This window comes from Jaculus jaculus, chromosome 17 (genome assembly GCF_020740685.1).
Source record: "Jaculus jaculus isolate mJacJac1 chromosome 17, mJacJac1.mat.Y.cur, whole genome shotgun sequence".
NCBI lineage: Eukaryota > Metazoa > Chordata > Mammalia > Rodentia > Dipodidae > Jaculus > Jaculus jaculus.
The window spans coordinates 295376-316001 of record NC_059118.1 but is presented as its reverse complement, the minus strand read 5'-3'; the positions used below and the strand labels follow the sequence as shown (position 1 = coordinate 316001).

At 43.4% G+C, this 20626-nt stretch overlaps 1 protein-coding gene across 1 annotated transcript; it reads right to left on the bottom strand.

Moving 5' to 3' along the window:
• Nucleotides 1–18664: 18664 nt before the first annotated feature.
• Xcr1 (X-C motif chemokine receptor 1) lies at nucleotides 18665–19663 on the bottom strand. The gene has a single exon (XM_004662145.1). It carries the CDS (start codon nucleotides 19661–19663, stop codon nucleotides 18665–18667), a length of 999 nt encoding a protein of 332 aa, XP_004662202.1.
• Between the last annotated feature and the right edge of the window lie 963 nt (nucleotides 19664–20626).

Genomic DNA, 20626 nt, shown 5'->3' with positions numbered 1-20626 from the left:
GGCATGCCCCGCGGCGGCGGCCTGCCCAGCGCCCCGGCCGGGCCTTTGTCCGCCAGGGCGGGCGGAAGCCGCCGCCTGGAAGCACGCTCTCAGCGCTGCCCACTGCGGCTGGTGGGAGTTGGGTTGTGCTTTAGTTATCGTGTAAAGTCGTCTATGTGGATTTCGAAGATTCATCTCGGATGTAAAATAGCTTGTTACTGATTTTTGATTTAGGGCTGGAGAGAGGGCTTAGCGGTTAAGGCGGTTACCCGCGAAGTCTAAGGACCCAGGTTCTATTCCACAGTACTCACCTAAGCCAGATATAGAAGGTGGCGCGTGTGTCTGGAGTTCTTTTGCAGTGGCTGACGTGCCCATTTTCTTTCTCTCTCGCTCATAAATAATGAAATATTTTTGTATGATTACGTGTTGACATCTTTAACTTATTGAGTTAAATTATGGAAAAACTGTATATATTGTCAGTCTTGGACTCTTTTTGTCTTTTTTTTTATTAGATACAGACATAGTTAGTATGTAAATAACACATGTTGGTATCATTCTTTCCCACTTCCTTGCCCCTTTTCTGATGGGGCCTTCCTCCTTTGGGATGCAGGTCAACCCCATGGGGATTGTGGGTCGTGTAGGAGAGAGGCAATGTTTCTGTGCAAAATATCCCAAACTGTGGCTCTAACAATCTTTCTGTCTCCTCTTCCTCAAAATTCCCTGAGCCATGCTGGGAGCATTTTAAGTCTACTTCAATGATGGGCACTCAGGATGTCTGGTTTGGTAGGTGTTGAGTGTTCTCAGTGTTTATCTCCTTCACCCTTGTGTTGATGTCAGATTCACTAAGAAAGCTGCATTCTTGCTCATTTCCCTAATTCCTCTGTGGTTTCAGCTGGGGCCTGGGTAGAGTGCACTGGGTGGCTTTTCTCCTCAGGTCCAGCTGCCATCTGAAAAATAGAAGCAGATTCTCCAATGGAGAATGAAGTCAGCACCGGTTAAATAAGTTAACCATTATTAATTTAGATTGAATTAGAAGGATGTAGATCCTCTAATAGTCTAAGGTTAGTGGGAGCTTGGCATGGAAAGCAGAATTATTATCTGGATATTATTCTGAGTTGTTTCCTAGTTCCAGATATGGTTTCCTTTCCACTGAGCAGATCTGTTAACCAATCCAAGAGCCATTGGTTACCCACCATGGCTGTGTGTCTTCATTGCACTTGTGTGAGCATCACGTTGAGTTTTTGCTTCTGTGGACTCTTATCTTTTGATCTCCTCCATTAACACAAGAGCTTAAAGTCAGTGTTAGAAACTGTGTGGTAATGAACTACCAAGCTTAACTTCCCCAGCCTCAGCTCATTTTCTGCTTGTAAGTTGTGTATAGCAAAGTAGATGGGAGACTGTTGAGAGAAGTCAGTAGCTGGTGAAGAAAAGATTCTGCACTCTATAAAAAGAATTCAAGCTAGAACATTTTATGAGAAGTATCTATGGCCACGGTAGAGAAGAGGAGAAGTACACAGGAACAGTAGCCTGTAACTGGGCTCCCTTCCTCAGATCTTGCTGGCCATCCCCTTACTCTGCCTAATTCCCACCATTTTAACTACAAAACCCTGTCTGCTTCATAGGACTTAATTAGTGGCTTGCTGTCAGACCCCCATATTACAAGTTTCCAGAGTAGATTCATACAGAAAGAGAAATAGATTTCTTAATACTTCATTAGCCATGCCTTACATTTGATGTAGATGAGACAGCACATTAATTTGATGGGATTGTCCATTTGTGGTATGCCACATCCTAACTTAAAAATATAACATTATAGCTAAAACTCACTGTGTGATCTCGGATACAGGTAGGATTTATTTCTATACTTCAAAGATAAGTACATTGAAGCTCAGAGGTAAAGGAATTGCCCAAGCTCACCCAGCTGGTAAGTGGTGGACACTCCTGGAGGGTAAGGTGGAATTGAGGGATCAGTCTTCTGTCTAAACACATTGTCAGGTAAAGTGGAGAGCAACAAATCACAATTGTTTTGGTAATTTAGCATGGACTTCCTTTATAAATAAAACTGAGCATTTTAAACTATAATTTTTCTTGTTTTGTTTTGGTTTGCTTTTTGAGGCAGGGTCTTACTCTACTCTAGGCTGACCTGGAACTCATTTGGTAGTACAGGCTGGCCTTAAACCCATAACCATCTTCCTACTTCAGCCTCTCAAGTGCTGGGATTAAAGGTGTGTGTCACTACACCTGGCCATTAAGCTATAATGTTTCCATCAGGCAAATGTAGCATATTCTCATGTTCTGATCTGAATTCACATTAGGTAAGGAGATGATTTTCTGAATCACCAAAACTCCGCTATTGCTTTCTCCTTACAGCCTTAACAAGGAGCAGAAGACAGGAGAGAAATCAGTGCTTCCTAGGAAGCTGACTGTGCCTATAGCCTTGATAAAGGAAGAGGTTCCCCAAGTAATTGTTCCCATTCTCTTAGGGCTTTGTGCACACTGGGCACCATGTTTAGTGTGTTCACATATGGTTTAGTTATATCCTTGTATCCCCACATTAGTCTCATAGCATATAATTGTCCCCACTAAGCAAATAAAAAACTGAGATTTATTGCAGCTAAGTAACTTGTCCAAAATTTGATAGTAATTAAGAGATTATTAAGCCCAGTCTTTCTAATTTCAAAGTTTAAGCCCTTAGCATTGTGTTGGCTGGTCTTTACCTGAGGCAGCCACGATTTCTGCCAGAAAAATTACCACCTTGGTCTCTGCTGACCAGGCCAGGGTGGATATGTTATTTTTCTTATTGCTGTGACTAAATACCTGACAAGAAGAAGCTTAAGGAAGGAAAGGTTCATTTTGACACAGGGTTCCAAGAAATAGCCCATCATGGTGGGCAGTGCATGGCAGGAGATATGGGAAACCAGCCAGTCACATAGCATCCACAGCCAAGAAGCAGAGGGCAAAAAAGAAGTGAGGCTGAGCTATAAAACCTCAAGGTCTGCCCTCAGTGACCCACTTCCTTCAGCAAGGCTCCATCTCCTAAAGGGTCCACGACCTTCCACGTGCTCCAATGTATGAGCCTATGGGAGACATTTCACATATAAACCACAACTGTGAATGCCAGCCATGCCCCTGGCCTGGCATAGCAGCTCAGCTCACCAGTCAGCCTCTTCTTGGTAGTGTTTAGCCAGTCTTTTTTGGAAAGTTCAAGTAAGATCCAGTGGAAAGTCAGAAGTTGATTACAGAATCAGCAGCTGTGGTGCTCATCTACAACAGGTTAATTTTTGCACAGGCTTTGTCTAAGGACATGGAAAACTATGGCTCTTGAGTGTGAGCCTGTAGGGCACAAGGAACTCAATAGCAGCTCTTCTTCAAATTCTACCTTGTGTGTTTCATGGTCATTTTGTGACCTCCCAGGTATTAGAGACAATACTGATAAGCAGCACCTTTTCCTCCCAAGCACACTGATTTTCAGTAATTGTCCCTAGACCATGCAGAAGGATCTGGACCTCAGTGCTCTGGAACTTGGCTTGAATTTTGACATAGTTTCTAGAATTTTTTTCATGATGCAGTGGCTGAATTTTTTCTTCAATGCCCCTATCTACTGGCCACCTTTTAAATTTTAAAATAAGCTGGAGAGATGGCTTAGCGGTTAAGGCACTTTGCCTACAAAGCCAAAGGACCCAGGTTTGACCCCTCCAGGACCCACACGAGCCAGATGCACAAGGGGGCTCACACATTTGGAGTTCATGTGCAGTAGCTGGAGGCCCTGGTGCACCCATTCTCTTCCTCTCCCTCTCTCTTTATCTCTCCCTGCCTATTTCTGTATCTCTTTCTCTCAAATAAATAAATACAAATAAAATATAAAAAAATAAAATAAGCTCTTGATACCAATTTATGTTTTTTTTTTGGTCTCATTATCACAAAATAGAAAAAAATCTCCACAAACACCCCCCCCCCCACCAAAACAAAACAACTTTAAGGGCTGGACATGGTGGCACATGCCTTGAATCCCAGCACTTGGGAGGTAGTGGTCAGAGAATAACCATGAGTTTGAGGCCACCCTGAGACTACAGAGTGAATTTCGGGTTAGCCTGTACTAAAGTGAGACCCTACCTCAAAAAAAATCCCTCTTCTCATGGAATTTACATTGTAGAGGAGGAAGACAGACAATAGGCATTGTAAAAAAAAAGCAATTTAAATGATAAATTAGAATATGACACATCTTATGGAAGAGAACAAAGAGAAATGCAAATGCAAGGCTGTGACTAGAGGGTGGGGGCAAAAGAAAGTTTCTTAGCAGGTGATTATTTAAAAAATGTATGAGAGAAGCCAGGCGTGGTGGCGCATGCCTTTAATCCCAGCACTTGGGAGGCAGAGATAGGAGGATTGCTGTGAGTTCAAGGCCACCCTGAGACTCCATAGTTGTTGCAGTCCGGTTTGCATTGCTGGTAGAAATCACCCAACCAAGAGCAGCTTCTGGGAAAAAGAGGTTTATTTGGCTTACAGGCTCGACGGGAAGCTCCACGATGGCAGGGGAAAACAATGGCATGAGCAGAGGGTGGACATCACCCCCTGACCAACATAAGATGGACCACAGCAACAGGAGGGTGTGCCAAACACTGGCATGGGGAAACTGGCTATAAAGCCCATAAGCCCACCCCCAACAATACACTCCCTCCAGGAGGCATTAATTCCCAAATATCCATCAGCTGGGAACCTAGCATTCAAAACACCTAAGTTTATGGGGGACACCTGAATCAAACCACCACAATAGTGAATTCCAGGTCAGCCTGGGCTAGAGTGAGACCCTACCTTGAAAACCAAAAAAAAAAAAAAAAAAGTATGAGAGAGAAAGAGAATGGGCATAGCAGGGCCTTCAGCCACTACAAACTCCAGACACATGCACCACCTTGTACATCTGACTTATGTGGGTACTGGGGAATTGAACCTGGGTCTTTAGGCTTCACAGGCAGGTACCTTAACCATTAAGCAATTTCATCAACCAGCAGGTGCTACTTTAACATACTTGAAGGTAAGACTGTCCATGGCCTTTCATAGCATAATCATCGACAGACATTTTCTGCCCTTCAATCTGGCTGACCTTCATGAAGTACTTGTATGCTCTAGAGTGCAGCAGAAGGGATACATAACCACTGAAGCTAGGATGGAACAGGTTTCTTTGTAATTGTTCTCTGTGCAGCCAGATACTGCTGTAAGAAGACTCATTCTCTGAGAACTCCCCACTGGATGGCCACAGCTATAATTCGTGGTGCTTCATATGACACCAGCATTATCTGCCAACCATGTGATTGCACTTTGGTTGTCTTCCCAGTTGAGCCATAGCATAGGGTATTATCTGACAGCAGTGTGTGAGCAACTCTTGGTGAGAGCTGTCTTGCTGAGCCCTTCCTATATTCCTGATCTACTAAGTCATGAGCAAAATCAGATGGTTATTGTAATCTGCTTGTGGTAGTGTGATTCAGGTATTCCCCATAAACCTATGTGTTCTGAATGCTAGGTCCCCAGCTAGTAGCAATTTGGGAATTGGAGGCTCCTGGAGGTGATATATTGTTGGAGGTAGGCTTATGGGTGTTATAGCCAGATTCTCCTTGCCATTTTTGTCACATTCTCCTGCTGCTGTTGTCCAGCAGATGTTGGCCAGGAGGTGATGTTCACCCTGTGCTCATGTCATTGTTTCATCATGGATCTTCCCCTCAAGTCTATAAGCCAAAATAAACCCTTTTCTCCCACAAGCTGCTTTTGGTTGGGTGCTTTTTGCCAGCAATGGGAACTTGACTGCAACACTGCTAAATATCAAGATAATTTGTTAGGCAAAAATTGTATGTGGAATGGTACACAAAGAGAAGTGGAGTGAACTGTCAGATTGTATTTTCAAGATAGTCACAAAAATATGTCTCATTCCACACTTTTTTCTATAGTATAACCTTACCGCCTGCTACAACATCAAGAGGTAGAATTTACTTCCCCTTGCCTTGGATCTGGATAGCTAGTGATTGCTTCCATTAATAGAGAATGGCAAAAGTGATACTCTATGACTTCCAAAATTGTGTAACAGAAGCCGGGCGTAGTGGCGCACGCCTTTAATCCCAGCACTAGGGAGGCAGAGGTAGGAGGATCACCATGAGTTCAAGGCCACCCTGAGACTACAGAATTAATTCCAGGTCAGCCTGGACCAGAGTGAGACCCTAACAGTGATCTTCTGAACATTCATGTAAGAAAGCTAATCATTCTGATGTAGAGATGCTACCAGGGACTGCACAGGTAAAGTGGCCAGGAAATGATGCCTCATGGATAATTGAAGGAAGAATTTTAGAAGAAAAGAACATTCACTGCAAAGGCTTTCAGTCAAAATGTGTGCCTGGGTCTATTGTGTTTGAGGAACCATTAAGTAGGCCAACACAGCAGTAGAAGAGCAAACTACCAGGGCAAGTGAAGAAGCAGGGAGATAGTTATGACAGTACAGGTAAGGAAAGGTGGTAGCAGAAGGGCTGATATGAAAAGTGGTTCAATTCTAAGACAGAGCTGAGAAGATGTGCTTACTAAGACTAAGAAGGGGGAAATAATTCAGGATGTACTAAGCTCTCTAGCCTTAGCCAACTGTGAGTTTATTTTTTTCTTTTTGCCACTTTGCTATGTGGTATAAAGTATAAAGATACTGTTAAAAATATCAAAGGGCCCACAGTTATCCTTATGGGTGATTGTGATAAGAAAAAGAAAATCCACATATTTGTACTAAAGGAAGTATCAAGTTATCAGAAAAGCTGAGTGGTAGTATAAGTGAGAAATGTCTCCCAGAAGAGTATGATATTGAATGAGGATAGGAGAAAGCTAGTTTGTTTTTTTTTTGTAGTTTCAGTTAGAAATTGAGGCCCATAGAGAACCAGGACATGCCACCTCCCTGGCATAAGAACAGAACTCTTGGCAGAAATGAAAACAAGACTGATCTACAATGGCCCCAGCTTCTCCCAGTCTAGTGTTCTACTGGGATAGACTGGTCCAGGCGGGCTGGCCCTGGGGTCCACCCTCCAAACCTACAAGCCAATAGGGCTTTCCCCTTGTATGCCCAAACCTTATTTTATAAAGGCTACATTTAGCCTCTTCCCCCTTTCTCTGTGCTGCTCTCTGGATTCCCTCTCATCTCTGCTTGGATATACATGAGTAGCTTCCCTTCTCACGCAGCCTGGCTGGCTTAACAGCATGGGGAGTGAATAATACAGTTTCTTGATCTTGAAGAACTTTTCTGATTGCTCTGCTTTATAGCTTGTGATAACTTCTGTCTTTGATACATGCATGATATTCCTCTGGTCTCTGGTCTACCACATGGGTGCTCTCACTAACTCTAGGCCTGTTACCTGTGTAGTTTCCTTAAACTTGGGGTAACCCTGAGTGTAACTGTTTTCATTACTCCTTTCTCCTCTGAATTTCTTGGTTTCTGCTTTGATATTTTCCCTCTTATTCTTCCTTGAGTCTCGCCATTTGCTCTCTTAACTTCCCTCCACAAGAAAGCACATGGCACATGCCACATGCCATGTGTGTTCTTCATCTAAGTTCTATCCTCCACATGCTTGTGGTTCTACTCCAGATTTTCCACAAAAACCTCAATTTCTATTAAATGTACCTTATAAGCTATGCAGTGTTTCCATATGAAAGTGTCTTTCCTGAATCCCACAATTTGTGATTTCTTCCTTAAATAAATCCCATGATTTGTTATGTCCCCCAAATAAACTTAATAATTCATAATTTATTCTTCTTGAGTCTATCTTTATTAATTCTTTATTAAAGTAGGACAGAACAAAACTTGGGGTTCATAAATTCTGGGGGACCCCTTCTGAACCCCCAAATCTTACATCAATATTACCAGAAGAGACAGAGGATAAACCCTTGAAGTTGCATGCCAAAAGTGATAAATAGACATTAATGAGTGTTAGAAAAGTATTTCAGAAACCTGAAATCAAAAAACTTGGCTATGGCCAGGCATGGTGGTGAACACCTTTAGTCCCAGCACTTAGGAGGCAGAGGGAGGAAGATCACCATGAGTTTGAGGTCACTCTGAGACTACATAGTGACTTACAGGTCAGCCTGAGCTAGAGTGAGACCCTATCTCAAAAAATCAAAACAAAAAAAATCTTGGCTATGGAGGGGGCTAGAGAGATAGTCCAGTAGTTAAGGCATTTGCCTGCAAAGTCTAAAGACATGGGTGCAATTCCCCCGTACTCACACAAAGCCAAATACACAAGGTGATGCATGCGTATGTAGTTTGTTTGCAGTGGCTAGAGACCCTGGCTTGCCCATTCTCTCTCTTTCTCTATTAGCCTCTTTCTCCCTCAAATAAATAAATAAAATATTTTTTTTAAAAAAACTAAGCTATAAGCTGGGCTTGGTGACACACGCCTTTAATTCTAGCACTCGGGAGGGAGAGGTAGGAGGAGGATCACCGTGAGTTCGAGGCCATTTTGAGTCTACTCATAGTGAATTCCAGGTCAGCCTGGGCCAGAGTGAGTCCCTACCTCAAAAAACAAAAAAACAAAACAACAACAACAACAAAAAATAAAACAAAACAAAACTAAGCTATGCCGGATGTGGTGGTGCATGCCTTTAATCCTAGCACTCGGGAGGCAGAGGTAGGAGGATAACCATGAGTTCGAGGCTACCCTGATACTACATAGTGAATTCTAGGTTAGCCTGGACTAGAGTGAGACCCTACCTTAAAAAAAAAAAAAAAAAGCCATGTGTGGAAGTTGTGATTTGTCAGTGATCCAAAGATCTGTGATGCTGATCTGAAGAAGATTGACTTGACAGCAACCATAAATATTCAAACGGGTTCACTACAAAAGCCTGAGAATTAGCTTTTAAAAGATTAGTGGACTTCTGGTTAAGAATTAGGAGACTCGGGCTGGAGAGATGGCTTAGCGGTTAAGCGCTTGCCTATGAAGCCTAAGGACCCTGGTTCGAGGCTTGACTCCCCAGGACCCACATTAGCCAGATGCAAAAGAGGGTGCACGCATCTGGAGTTCATGCTGGAAGCCCTGGCGTGCCCATTCTCTCTCCCTCTCTCTATCTGCCTCTTTCTCTCTGTGTCTGTCACTCTCAAATAAATAAATAAAAATTAAAAAAAAAAAAAAGAATTAGGAGACTCACCAAAGAAGCCTGGGGGGAGGGGAAGAGGCAAAATTAATACACAGTATACTTTTCTACCAACAAGAGAAAGTGTGTAAGGAATTATTAACCCAGTTGAGACCCCTGGGAGATGCTTCTAATCATTTGGCCCTGCCTGAACCAGCAAGAGCAGAACTACAGGGAAGGATTCACCCACCCACACCAGCCTTGCAAAATCAAAACACTTGAAGGAGAAACAACAGGGTCCAGTAGGGCAGCTCCAGAACAACTTGGCACTTTTGGCTATGTTCTCTTGACACCAGACTCTCCTGATTCCTGCTTTAGTAAATGTTGTAAGTCAACTTCACATTGCTGGGATGAACTTCCAGGCCAGACACGGTTTCTGGGAGGAATGGGATTTATTTCAGGTTTACAGATCCAGGGAATGTTACCTAATGTTGGAAGAAGCTGTCTCTCTTTCACAGTTCCAAGCAGAGAGAGAATACCACTACCAGCCAGTCAACACCATTCAACAAGCAAGCACAAAACAGCCAAAGCAGCATGGAATTCCAGCAAGCAGTAGGGATCTTGGCAGAACTCACTCTGCATACCATTAGAATGGAAATCAGATGTCCCCAAAACACACCTTTGGGCTGGGCCCCAGGATCTGCTCCCAGTGACACCTCTTCCAGCCTGGCAGCTAGAAGACCAAGTTGCAAACTTTATTAAAACTCCTGAGCTTAGGGCTGGAGAGATGACTTAGTGGTTAAGCGCTTGCCTGTGAAGTCTAAGGACCCCAGTTTGAGGCTTGATTTCCCAGGACCCACGTTAGCCAGATGCACAAGGGGGCGCACACATCTGGAGTTCATTTGCAGTGTCTGGAAGCCATGGCGCGTCCATTCTCAATCTCTCTCTCTCTCTGTTTCTTTCTCTCTCTCTCTGTCACTCTCAAATAAATAAATAAATAATGAACAAAAAATTAAAAAAAAAAAACAACTCCTGAGCTTATTGGGAGACATAAATTCAAACTACAACAGTATGCCAGGCTGGGTAGGGAGAAGGGAATTTCTTCTCATCTGGACACTTTCCTGCCTTGGTTTTGGGTACTTTCTTACTCTGTTACATGTGCAATCGTTCCTTAAGCCCCGAGTACTATCTTTTATTTTTATTTATTTATTTGAGAGAGGATGAGGTATAGAGAGAGGGAGAATTGGCACACTAGAGCCTCTAGCCACTGGAAACAAACTCCAGACACATGTGTCACCATGTGCATCTGGCTTTACATGAGTGCTGGGGTATCAAACCTGGGTCTTCTGGCTTTGCAAGCAAGCACCTTAACCACTAAGTCATCTCTCTAGTCCAGCCCTGAGTATTATCTCTTAGTCCTTCCTGACCTCTATGAGAGTATAAAGGCTAGGAGCTTGTTCTCCTATGCTCCACTTCCCATGTGTGTGTGCATGTGTTTCTTCTGAATATTTTTGCCTGGGTTCTTGTGTTTGCCTTCTACATGTGTGTATATGTGCCCGAGGCTTCTCTAGGGAGATTTCTGTGTGAAGGAGATTTTCCCCATCTCCCCTCTTCATTTCCAGTTGGGCAAGGCAGGGAATTTCCTTCTGGCTTGAGTCTTTTTAGCCTTCCCTTGGATCCTGATTCTCCCTGAAATAAAGTATTGGAAGTAAGCTTCTCAGAGTCCGTTCTATCAATTCTTTGCTCAAGAACCCAAGAGTCAGGGTTTACAGGCCTGAACCCTCTCTTCTTTCCCCAAATCCTGTATCAACAGATCGCTGAGAAATCAAGATAGAGCTGAACTGGAAGCCTCCTCCCTGTTGATGAGCTGTCAGGATGCTAGAAAGACCTATGCAGACCTTTGAGGGAGAAAAGTCATCAGTGATGTTAACCAGTAGTGGACCTTGCAAGATTTGTGGCTGGTAAGCCAAGCCAACTGTACCAACTGATGCAACGGTGGCATATCTGTGGGGGAAAACAGCTGTTCTCTAATTGGACTTGAGACTCACTCCATGGGGGAGGGGGAGGAATTCCTGCTTGGTGCCTATCCTTGGGAGTTCATATGCCCTAGAGGAGAGCTACTTGTGTTTTCTGGCTTAATAGATCTATTATGCTCATCAAACTGCCCTCTAAATATTTATGTTTATGCCCAAATATTTGTGCTACTTTCACTTTTGGTTAGAGTAGCTTCCGATGGCAGTGACCACTGGGGTAATTCAAAACTTACCAAAGTGCTGAGAAGTGACAGTGGAGTGCTCAGCACCAAATGTGACATCTCTATCACACCCTCCAAGGCTCAGTGGGCCATTGCAGAAGAGATGGAGGAAAGAATATAAAAGCCAAAGGAAGACAAGGACTACTTATTGTACTGTCTTTTAGACACAAAGTATCCTTGATATTCATGACCTCTCAGTGGGTAAAGCTACCTACACAAGACCTGCATAATCAGAGGAAAGAAATGATGACTTCAAAATAGAAGAGCGACTAATTGGAAAGAAGGGATTCAGTGAAGGGGAGATTGAGGGGAGGGGGAGAAGGAGGGTGATGTGAAGGGATTATAATCATGGTGCAGTGTTTATATTTATGAAGTTGTCAAAAAATAAAAACAAAGAGATTGGTGGTGATAAAGCATCTCAGTAGATAAATTGATAAATTGTCAAAGTCACTGCTGATGAAAACCTGATGGCTCACAAATATCTAATATGGTGAAACACCATTTAGATGTTACTGGTCTAGAAAGATATTAGCTACAAGTGATGAGATGCTCCCATAGGAATTAAGGCCAAGGAATTCTGCCAAGGACAGAAAAACTACTAGATGGTGCCAGTGCAAGAGGTTGTGATAATCAAACCTTGCCTCAACTCTGTTTTAAGGGAAGATTATGAGTTTGAGGTCTGCATAGCAAGAACCTGTCTCAGCAACAAGAAGAAGAAAACAATCACTAAGATGCCATCCAGTTCTAAGAAGATGATTCTGTAGGTAATGGCCTGAGTTCAGATCCCTAGAACCTACATGAAGACAGATGAAGTAGTGTATGGAGGAAAGCAAGAGGCCCTGCCTCAAATAATGTGGAAGATTAGGACAAACACTGAAGGTTGTGCTGTGACCTCCATACACCTTTTCATACATGCTGCTGCACACACAAATTTTTGTTTAAAAAGGAATTTAGCACAATAGCTCTTCATCCCTAAAGGACTCATTTCTAGTCCTTCCAGTGTTTCTGATGTTTATTTTCAACAACAAAATCTTTAAAAAGTATATCCTATGGGCTGGAGAGATGGCATAGCAGTTAAGGTACTTGCCTGCAAAGCCAAAGGACTTTGGTTCGATTCCCCAGTACCCACGTAAGACAGATACACAAGGTGTTGCATGCATCCAGAGTTCATTTGCAGTGGCTAGAAGCCCTGGCATGCCCATTCTCCCATTCTCTCTCTCTCCACCTCTTTCCCTCTCTCAAATAAATAAATAAATAAATAAATGTAAAATATTTTTTTTAAAGTATATTGTACAAGTGGGTGGAAATTGACAGCTACTGTTGTATGATGTTGCAGTTTCAGAACTGAAGCAAGGATTTGAGTCTTCGGTGCTATGTACTTACTCTGAACACAAGATCATTTACTGTTATTGCTTTAGTATTTTTTGCTGTTAAGTACTTTTGGGTGAGTGTATCAAAAAGATTGTTATTGAGAGGATATCCTTTGAGAGTGAAGAGTGCCTTTAATGCAGAACACCAGATTGTCCAAATAGGAGCTGAGACAATGGGACATTTGCTGTCTAATAGTCTGGTGGACATAAGCTTTACTTCATGCAAAAAGCTACTAAAATAGTGTGTAAAATTACCGTTAGACTGTGAGTATAAGCTGCATATGAAACAAGTGAAATTTGTGTTTAGACTTGGGCTCCACCCCAAGATATCTCATTATGCATGTGTAAATATTCCAAAATCTGAAAAACTCCAAAATTTAAAAACAATTCTTGTCCCCAGCATTTTTGATAAGAGATACTCACTCTACATTTTAGAAAAATGGAACCTGCCAATTTCTTTTCTTTTTTCTGCATGTGTATATGTGATGTGCATACATGTGCTTAGGTTGTGCACATGTATGAATATGAGTGTGCACAGGCATGTCTTCACACATGTGGAGGCCAGAAGACAGCCTTGGGCATTATTCTTTTTTTTTTAATTATTTATTTATTTGAGTGAGAGAGAAAGGCAGATAGATAAAGAGAGAATGAGTGTGTCAGTTCTTCTAGCCATTGCAAATGAACTCCAGATGCATGCATCACTCTGTGCATCTGGCTTATGTGGGTACTGGGGAATCAAACCTGGGTCCTTTGGTTTCACAGACAAGTTCCTCAACCACTAAGCCATTCCCCCAGCTCTTGGGTGTTATTCTTCAGGAAGCCATACACCTCTTGGAGACAAGAGTCTCTCATTGGCTTGCAGTTCAATTAGGCTAGTTTTTAAAAAATTTTTTATTTATTTGTTTGAGAGTGACAGAGAAAGAGGGAGAGAGAGAAAGAGAGAGAGAGAGAGAGAGAGAGAGAGAGAGAGAGAGAGAGAGAGAGAGAGAATGGGCACCCCAGGACCTCCAGCCACGGCAAACGAGCTCCAGATGTATGTGCCCCTTTGTGCATCTGGCTTACGTGGGTCCTGGGGAATCAAGCCTCAAACAAGGGTCCTTAGGCTTCACAGGCAAGTGCTTAACCGCTAAGCCATCTCTCCAGCCCTAGGCTAGTTTTTGAAATGGTCAAAGTGAAGGAACCAGGCTTCTTTAGGTCACATTTCCTTTTGTGGAGGGTCTGGTGGAATGTGGAAAGGGTAAGATCTGGGTGACTCAAGGTAGAGAGGGGAGATCTATACTCAGAATAGCATGATGAACATTTGTGATAGGCCCTCTTTCACATCTGAAAGTCTCCCAACTTTCAAAACCTTCTTCAAGTTTTGGGGATGCTAAATTCCCAGCATAAATAGCATCATTTCTTCCCTTATTGTAGGGCAGTATCATTTGCCCTTGTTCAGACAAATGAGTTGCGGGGTTAAGTAGATGGACAGGAATTAGCTAAGAGATCATTTAGGATGTATTCTCCCCATCATAATCCACTTTGGATCCCACCTTGTTTGTCTGGTAATACACTATTTTTTCTTTTCTTTTTTTTGGTTTTTCAAAGTAGGGTCTCACTCTAATCCAGGCTGACCTGGAATTCACTATGTAGTCTCAGGGTGGCTTCAAACTCACTGATATCCTCCTACCTTTGCTAGGATTAAAGACATGAGCCACAAGGCCCACTAATTTTAAAGAAAATATTAAAATCCTCCTCCTTAGACTTTGATACCATGTGAAAGGAGGGAGTATCACATTCTAAACTGCACAAAAGAATATAAGATATTAAAAACACTATTTTTCCCTCCTTCAAGAGGTAATTCAAGTGGACCTGTCAGTTACCTGGACAGGAAAATACCCCTCAAAAGTTATTGAAGGAGAATAGGAGAAAGCTAGCTTAAAAAACATTTTAATTATTTGCAAGCATAGAGTGATAGAGAGAAGAGAGACAGATAGATAGAGAATGGGCATGCCAGGGCCTCTAGCCACTGCAAACAAACTCCAGACAAATGTGCCCCTTGGGCATCTGGCTTATGTGGGTCCTGGGGAATCGAACCTGGGTCCTTTGGCTTCACAGGCAAATATCTTAACCGCTAAGCCATCATCTCTCCAGCCCTGATATTACATTTTTGATGTGGAATTCTAATCCATGTAATATGAACACACACATACATGTATACGTACATACACACATGGGGGAGAGGGGTAGAGAGAAAAATTCTTGTGAAGGTGTAAATTTTTTTGTTTTTTTCGAGGTAGGGTCTCACTCTAGCCTGGGATGACCTGGAATTCACTATGGAGTCTCAGGGTGGCCTCAAACTCATAGCAATCCTCCTACCTCTGCCTCCTGAGTGCTGGGATTAAAGGTGTGTGCCACCATGCCTGGCTAGGAAAGCTAGCTTTTTTTTTTTGTTGTTTTTTTGAGGTAGGGTCTCACTCTGGCTCAGGCTGACCTGGAATTCAGTATGTAGTCTCAGGGTGGCCTCGAACTCTTGGAGATCCTCCTACCTCTGCCTCCCGAGTGCTGGGATTAAAGGCGTGCGCCACCACGCCTGGCTTTTTTTTTAAAAATTATTTATTTATTTATTTGAGAGCGACAGACACAGAGAGTAATACAGATAGAGGGAGAGAGAGAGAATGGGCGCGCCAGGGCTTCCAGCCTCTGCAAACGAACTCCAGACGCGTGCGTCCCCTTGTGCATCTGGCTAACGTGGGACCTTGGGAACCGAACCTTGAACGGGGTCCTTAGGCTTCACAGGCAAGCGCTTAACCGCTAAGCCATCTCTCCAGCCCAAAGCTAGCTTTTTAAAGGCAGTTTCAGAGGCTCAAAGAGAACCAGGAGGAGCCACCTCACATGCTACCTTGCCCTGGCACAAGAATGAACTCTTGGCAGAAGTGGAATTCATGTTTGATGGATACTGATCTATGGCACCCCCTGCTTCCCACAGTGTAGCATGCTGTTTAAATAAAATGGTTAAGGTGGGCTGGCTCTGGGATCCATCCACTAAATTTACTAGCCAATTAGGTCTTCCCCTTACATACCTGAATATGATGTTATAAAGATTGTGGCCTTCTAGCCCCTCCCCATCTCTGTACACAACCCTAGGTGTTATGTGTGTGTCTGTCTGGACTCTCTTCTCTGTTTGGATATAACTGAGCCTGGCTGGGTAAGGGCCGGGTGGGGAGGGGGGAGAATATTGTATCTTGGTCTGTGTGGTTATTCTGCTTGACTCTACCACAAACTATATTTGTGGTAACTTCTCACTTTGATTGCATACATGATTTTCCTTTGGTCTCTAAATCTACCATGAGGGTACTCTCTTTAACTCTAAGCCTATTACCTGTGTGTAGTTTCTCTAAAGTTGGGATAACCATGAGTGTAACTCTCTTCATCACTCATTTCTCCTCTGAATTTCTTGGTCTCTGCTTTGATATTTTCCCTCTTCAAGAAAGCACATGGCATTTCTAAGTCTCTCTCTCTACTTACACATCTAAGTTCTATCCACACGCTTGAGGATCTATTCCAGCTCTTCCCCCCAAACCCTCAATTTTTCTTCTGCTTTGATACTTTCCTTCTTTAAGAAGGCACTTGGCAGATTCCACGTGTGTTCTTTCTAAGTCTCTCTACATATACATCTAAGTTCTATACACATGTTTGTGGCTGTACTCCGTTTTCCCTCCAAAACCTCAATTTCTCTTAAGTGAACCTTATAGACTACGGTGCTTTCACATGAGTGTTTCCTAAATCCTACAATTTGTGGTTTCTCCCTTAATTAAACTCCATAGTTTGTGATTTCCCCTAAATAAACTTAATAATTCCTCATTTATCTTTCTTGTTTGTCTTTATTAATTATGAAAGGTAGGACAGAACCCTTGATGCAGTAGCTATAGATTCTCATGCTAAACCCACCCACTTTTGTAACTCAGAGAATATCATTTGCTATTTCACTCTTTTAATCTTTTTCTGATACTGGTCAAAATCCTAAATCAGTTTACTCTGACACTCTAGGCATTCTTATATACTCTTCCTGAAGATGCCACCCCAATGCAGCTTTTCTCAGAAGTCCATTGCTGGACCTGCCTGCTTTTTTGACCCCTAACTCAAAAAGTATGACTTTCTCTCTTCCTCTTACCTACCTCCTCCTCCTCCTGGCAACTGCTGAGACTTATAGGTGCCTGTCCTGTTATTTTTCTCTCAGAGTCTAATAAAATGGTCCTAAGTTTCCTTCTTAGTCTATTTCAAATTCTTTTAAGACTAAGAACCTGAAAAGGGGGTCCTGTATCTCTTGTAACAATAGGACATGAGAAAAAAAGCCTTAGGCTTGGAGACAGAAGACTAGGATATCTATCCTCAGGAGAGATTGGGGACAGGTAAAACAAAATCCCCAAGGTAGACTTGGCTTCTTGAGCACTATCAACTATCGTCTAAATGGATCTAGTATCTCCATCATTCTGACCCACATAGGCTTTATTATCTCTTTTTAAAAGTTTTACTTATGAGAGAGAGAGAGAGAGAGAGAGAGAGAGAGAGAGATACAGGGAGAGAGAATGCATGCACCAGGGCCTTAAGCCCCTGCAAACAAACTCCAGATGCATGTGCTACATTGTGTATCTGGCTTACATGGGTCCTGGGAAATTGAACCTGGGTCTTATGGCTTTGCAGGCAAGTGCCTTAACCATCAAGTCATCATTCCAGCCCCGCACACTGTATTTTCTAACCCAAGGTTCCAAGTCATATTCTTCCAAAGCAGTGAGCTTTTAAGAACCAAACACCTGGGGCAGTAACTCAGTGGTATAATATTTTCTTAACATATGGGAAGCTGTGGATTTGACCTCCAGCAACAACAAAAATAAGTAAAAGAAAAAATCATAATGCTTTTCAATGGAAAATCAACTGCCCTGAGCACACTATGCCAGAAACATAGATAAACGCTTTGTATCTTTCCACAATGTCAGAATTTATTGACTACCAATAGATTCACAAGGTCAGTGGTTTTGTTGGTAACATTTGCCAAGTAATCACACTTTCCTTGATAGCCAGGCCAAGACAAGCACTTTTTTTTTTTTTTTTGCTTGTTTGTTTGTTGTGCTGAGGACCTTGGGCCTCATGCATGCTAGGCAAGCAGTCTAACACAGCTGTATCCTGAGCCCTGTAAGCTGTCTCTTTTTTCTGGAGGGGGGTTTGAGGTAGCCCAAGCTGACCTGGAATTCACTATGGAGTCTCAGGGAGGCCTCAAACTCACAACAATCCACCTACCTCTGCCTCCCGAGTGCTGGGATTAAAGGCATGTAAACTGTCTCTTTAGCCTCCTTCCCTCCCCTCCCCTCCCCTCCCCTCCCCTCCCCCCCTCCCTTTCCTTTCTTTTCCTTACCCTTCCTTCTTTCTTCCTTTCTGCTTGCGGGTATGGGTGAGGGGATGTGTGTGATACCCCATACTCTCACCTACGGCAGGAGGGCCTCAGCAGAGGACCTCACCTGTGGTGGTTGGGGCAGAATGTTGGGCATCCTGCTCCATGGTTCCCCTTGAGGACATTACTTTTGTCCTGGAGAAACACAAAACCAGTCACCTCCAACTCAAACCAACCAGCAACCTATGCCAGCAAGTTGTACTCCACAGTAATCACAAACTGAACTTCTGGTCCTTCAGAATTTGGAGGAATACCACTCTTCTGTAATCCCTTCATGAAGGATTTTCTGCCCAACCACTGGTCAGCAATTCATGTGTAAGTGAAGGAATGAATGGTGAGCCCAGAGTTCAGGGGTTGTTACTAATAGATGGCAATAAAAAAAAAAAAAGATGCCAGGTGGAAAGCCACTTTCCTGCAGGTACCATGACTTTCTTCCTCTCACCTGTCCAGTTTTTCCTGGCATGTCCACTGTTGTGTCTTCTGCAATGCTCCTTCCTGCTCTCCTTCTCTAGCTCCCCTGGCCACCTCCATGTGCCCTATCCTCTCTCCTCAGTAGAAGGAGGGTCCCTCATAAGCAAAAGCACCAGGGGGATGGGGTGCCAGAGCAGGGCTGGGTGTCTGTGGCCGATACAACCAGGCCTGCTGGAGGAGACTTTTGAGGTGTCTGCGGAACTTCACCCCGACAAAGACATAAAGGACTGGGTTGAAGCAGCAGTGGGAGAAGGCCAACTTGCGGCAGATGAGCATGGCAACTTCCAGCTGCTGGCTGAACGCACAGCTCTGGATGACTCTGGTTTTCAACAGTGTCTGCAGGAAGAGAATGAGGTTGTAGGGAGCCCAGCTGAGGAAATATGCTGCCACCAGGGTAAAGATGAGCCTAACTGTCCGATGCCGTCTTCTAGATCTTGAATGGAACAGGGTCCTGAGAATATGCAGGTAGCAGAACAGGATGATGCCCATGGAGAGCAGGAAGAAGATGTTATGCTGATAGACTGAGGCTAGGAACCCCTGGAGTTCAGAATAGACACAGTTTGAGTGAATCACTTTGTGGAAGATGGCATCAGGGATGGAGGACAAGATGCTGGCTGCCCACACAGCTGTGATGACCAACACTCGGCAGCGGAGGCTGTAGATACCTAGGGTGGAGAGGGGGCTCACCACTGACAGGTAGCGGTGTATGGTCATAATGGTGAGGAAGAAAACACTGCTGTAGAGGCTGATGGAGAAGATCATACTGAGGAGCTTGCAGAGGAAGTCACCCAGCAACCAGCCCCAGTGTTGTGCTGACACCCACACAGGCAACAGGCAGGAGAACATCAGGTCTGAGAGGCACAGATTGAGGATGAAAATGTTGGTGAGTGACTCTAGGTTCTCATATTTCACCAGGACCCACAGCACCAGGCTGTTGCCTACCAGGCTGAGTAATAACACCAGAGAGTACAGGATGGTGATTGAGAAGGTAGCATACAGGACGGTCTGGCTTTCACACAGAAGGCTCTGATAATCATAGTCATAAGTGGTGGGGGACTCCATGCTTGAGGACTCCATCTAGTCCCAGATGGCAGGAATGTTAAGAGTATCTGAAATGATAGACATGGGAGTTAAAGCCATGTGGCTGGGACAGAGACCATTAGGATCCATATTACAAAAACATATAGTCTACGGGTCAGCTGACATTGATGAACTGTTTATGAGATTAAGAATTTAGCCAGGCCTGGAGAAATGGCTCAATGGTTAAGGACACTTGCCTGCAAAGACTGCTGGCCCAGGTTTGATTTCCCAATGCCCACATAAGGCCAGATGTACATGTTTGGAGTTTGTTTGCAATGACAGGAGGCCCTGAAGTGCCCTTATTTACTTTCTGTCTCTCTCTCTCTCTCTGTGCATCTCCCTCAAATAACAAGTAATTTAATAAAAAAAAAAAGCATTAATGGCACATGCCCATAATCCTCAGAAAGCTAAGTGAGATCCAGGTCAGCCTGGGCTAGCATGAGACCCAGTTTCAAACACACACACACACACACACACACACACACACACACACACACACACCAAAACCTGTAGCAGAACACAAAGTCACTAAGCATCCTGATTAGTTTGGCTATATTTTTATTTTCCATAGCAAGAGTTTCTCAATGAAAATAATGCATTGATTTACATCCTGTCACAAGCCTCCTTTTTCATTCCAAACTGGAAGCTGAGCAGTCTTACTGGGTTGGTTTTCCAGTAGATATAGAAGAAAGAGAAGTAGAACTGGATTCAAAGACTTGAGATTCAAGTGGACCTCACTATTGTGTTCTTGGACAAATTACTGAACCTTTCTGAACCTTAGTTCCTCATATACAAACAGAAGTAACATTCCCAGAATCATTCATTCAATTATTTAACAAATTTCTAGAGAGCGTTTACCATGCTTCCCTCCCTATCTCCATTTCTTCTTCCCTTCTTAATTTCTTTCTCTCCCTGTTTCCTCTCATAAAGTGTAGAAACTGATGGCAGGAGTGTGTTGGG

Excerpts from the sequence above, each read along its gene's own strand:
- Xcr1 (XM_004662145.1), bottom strand. The coding sequence starts at position 19,663 with ATGGAGTCCTCAAGCATGGAGTCCCCCACCACTTATGACTATGATTAT.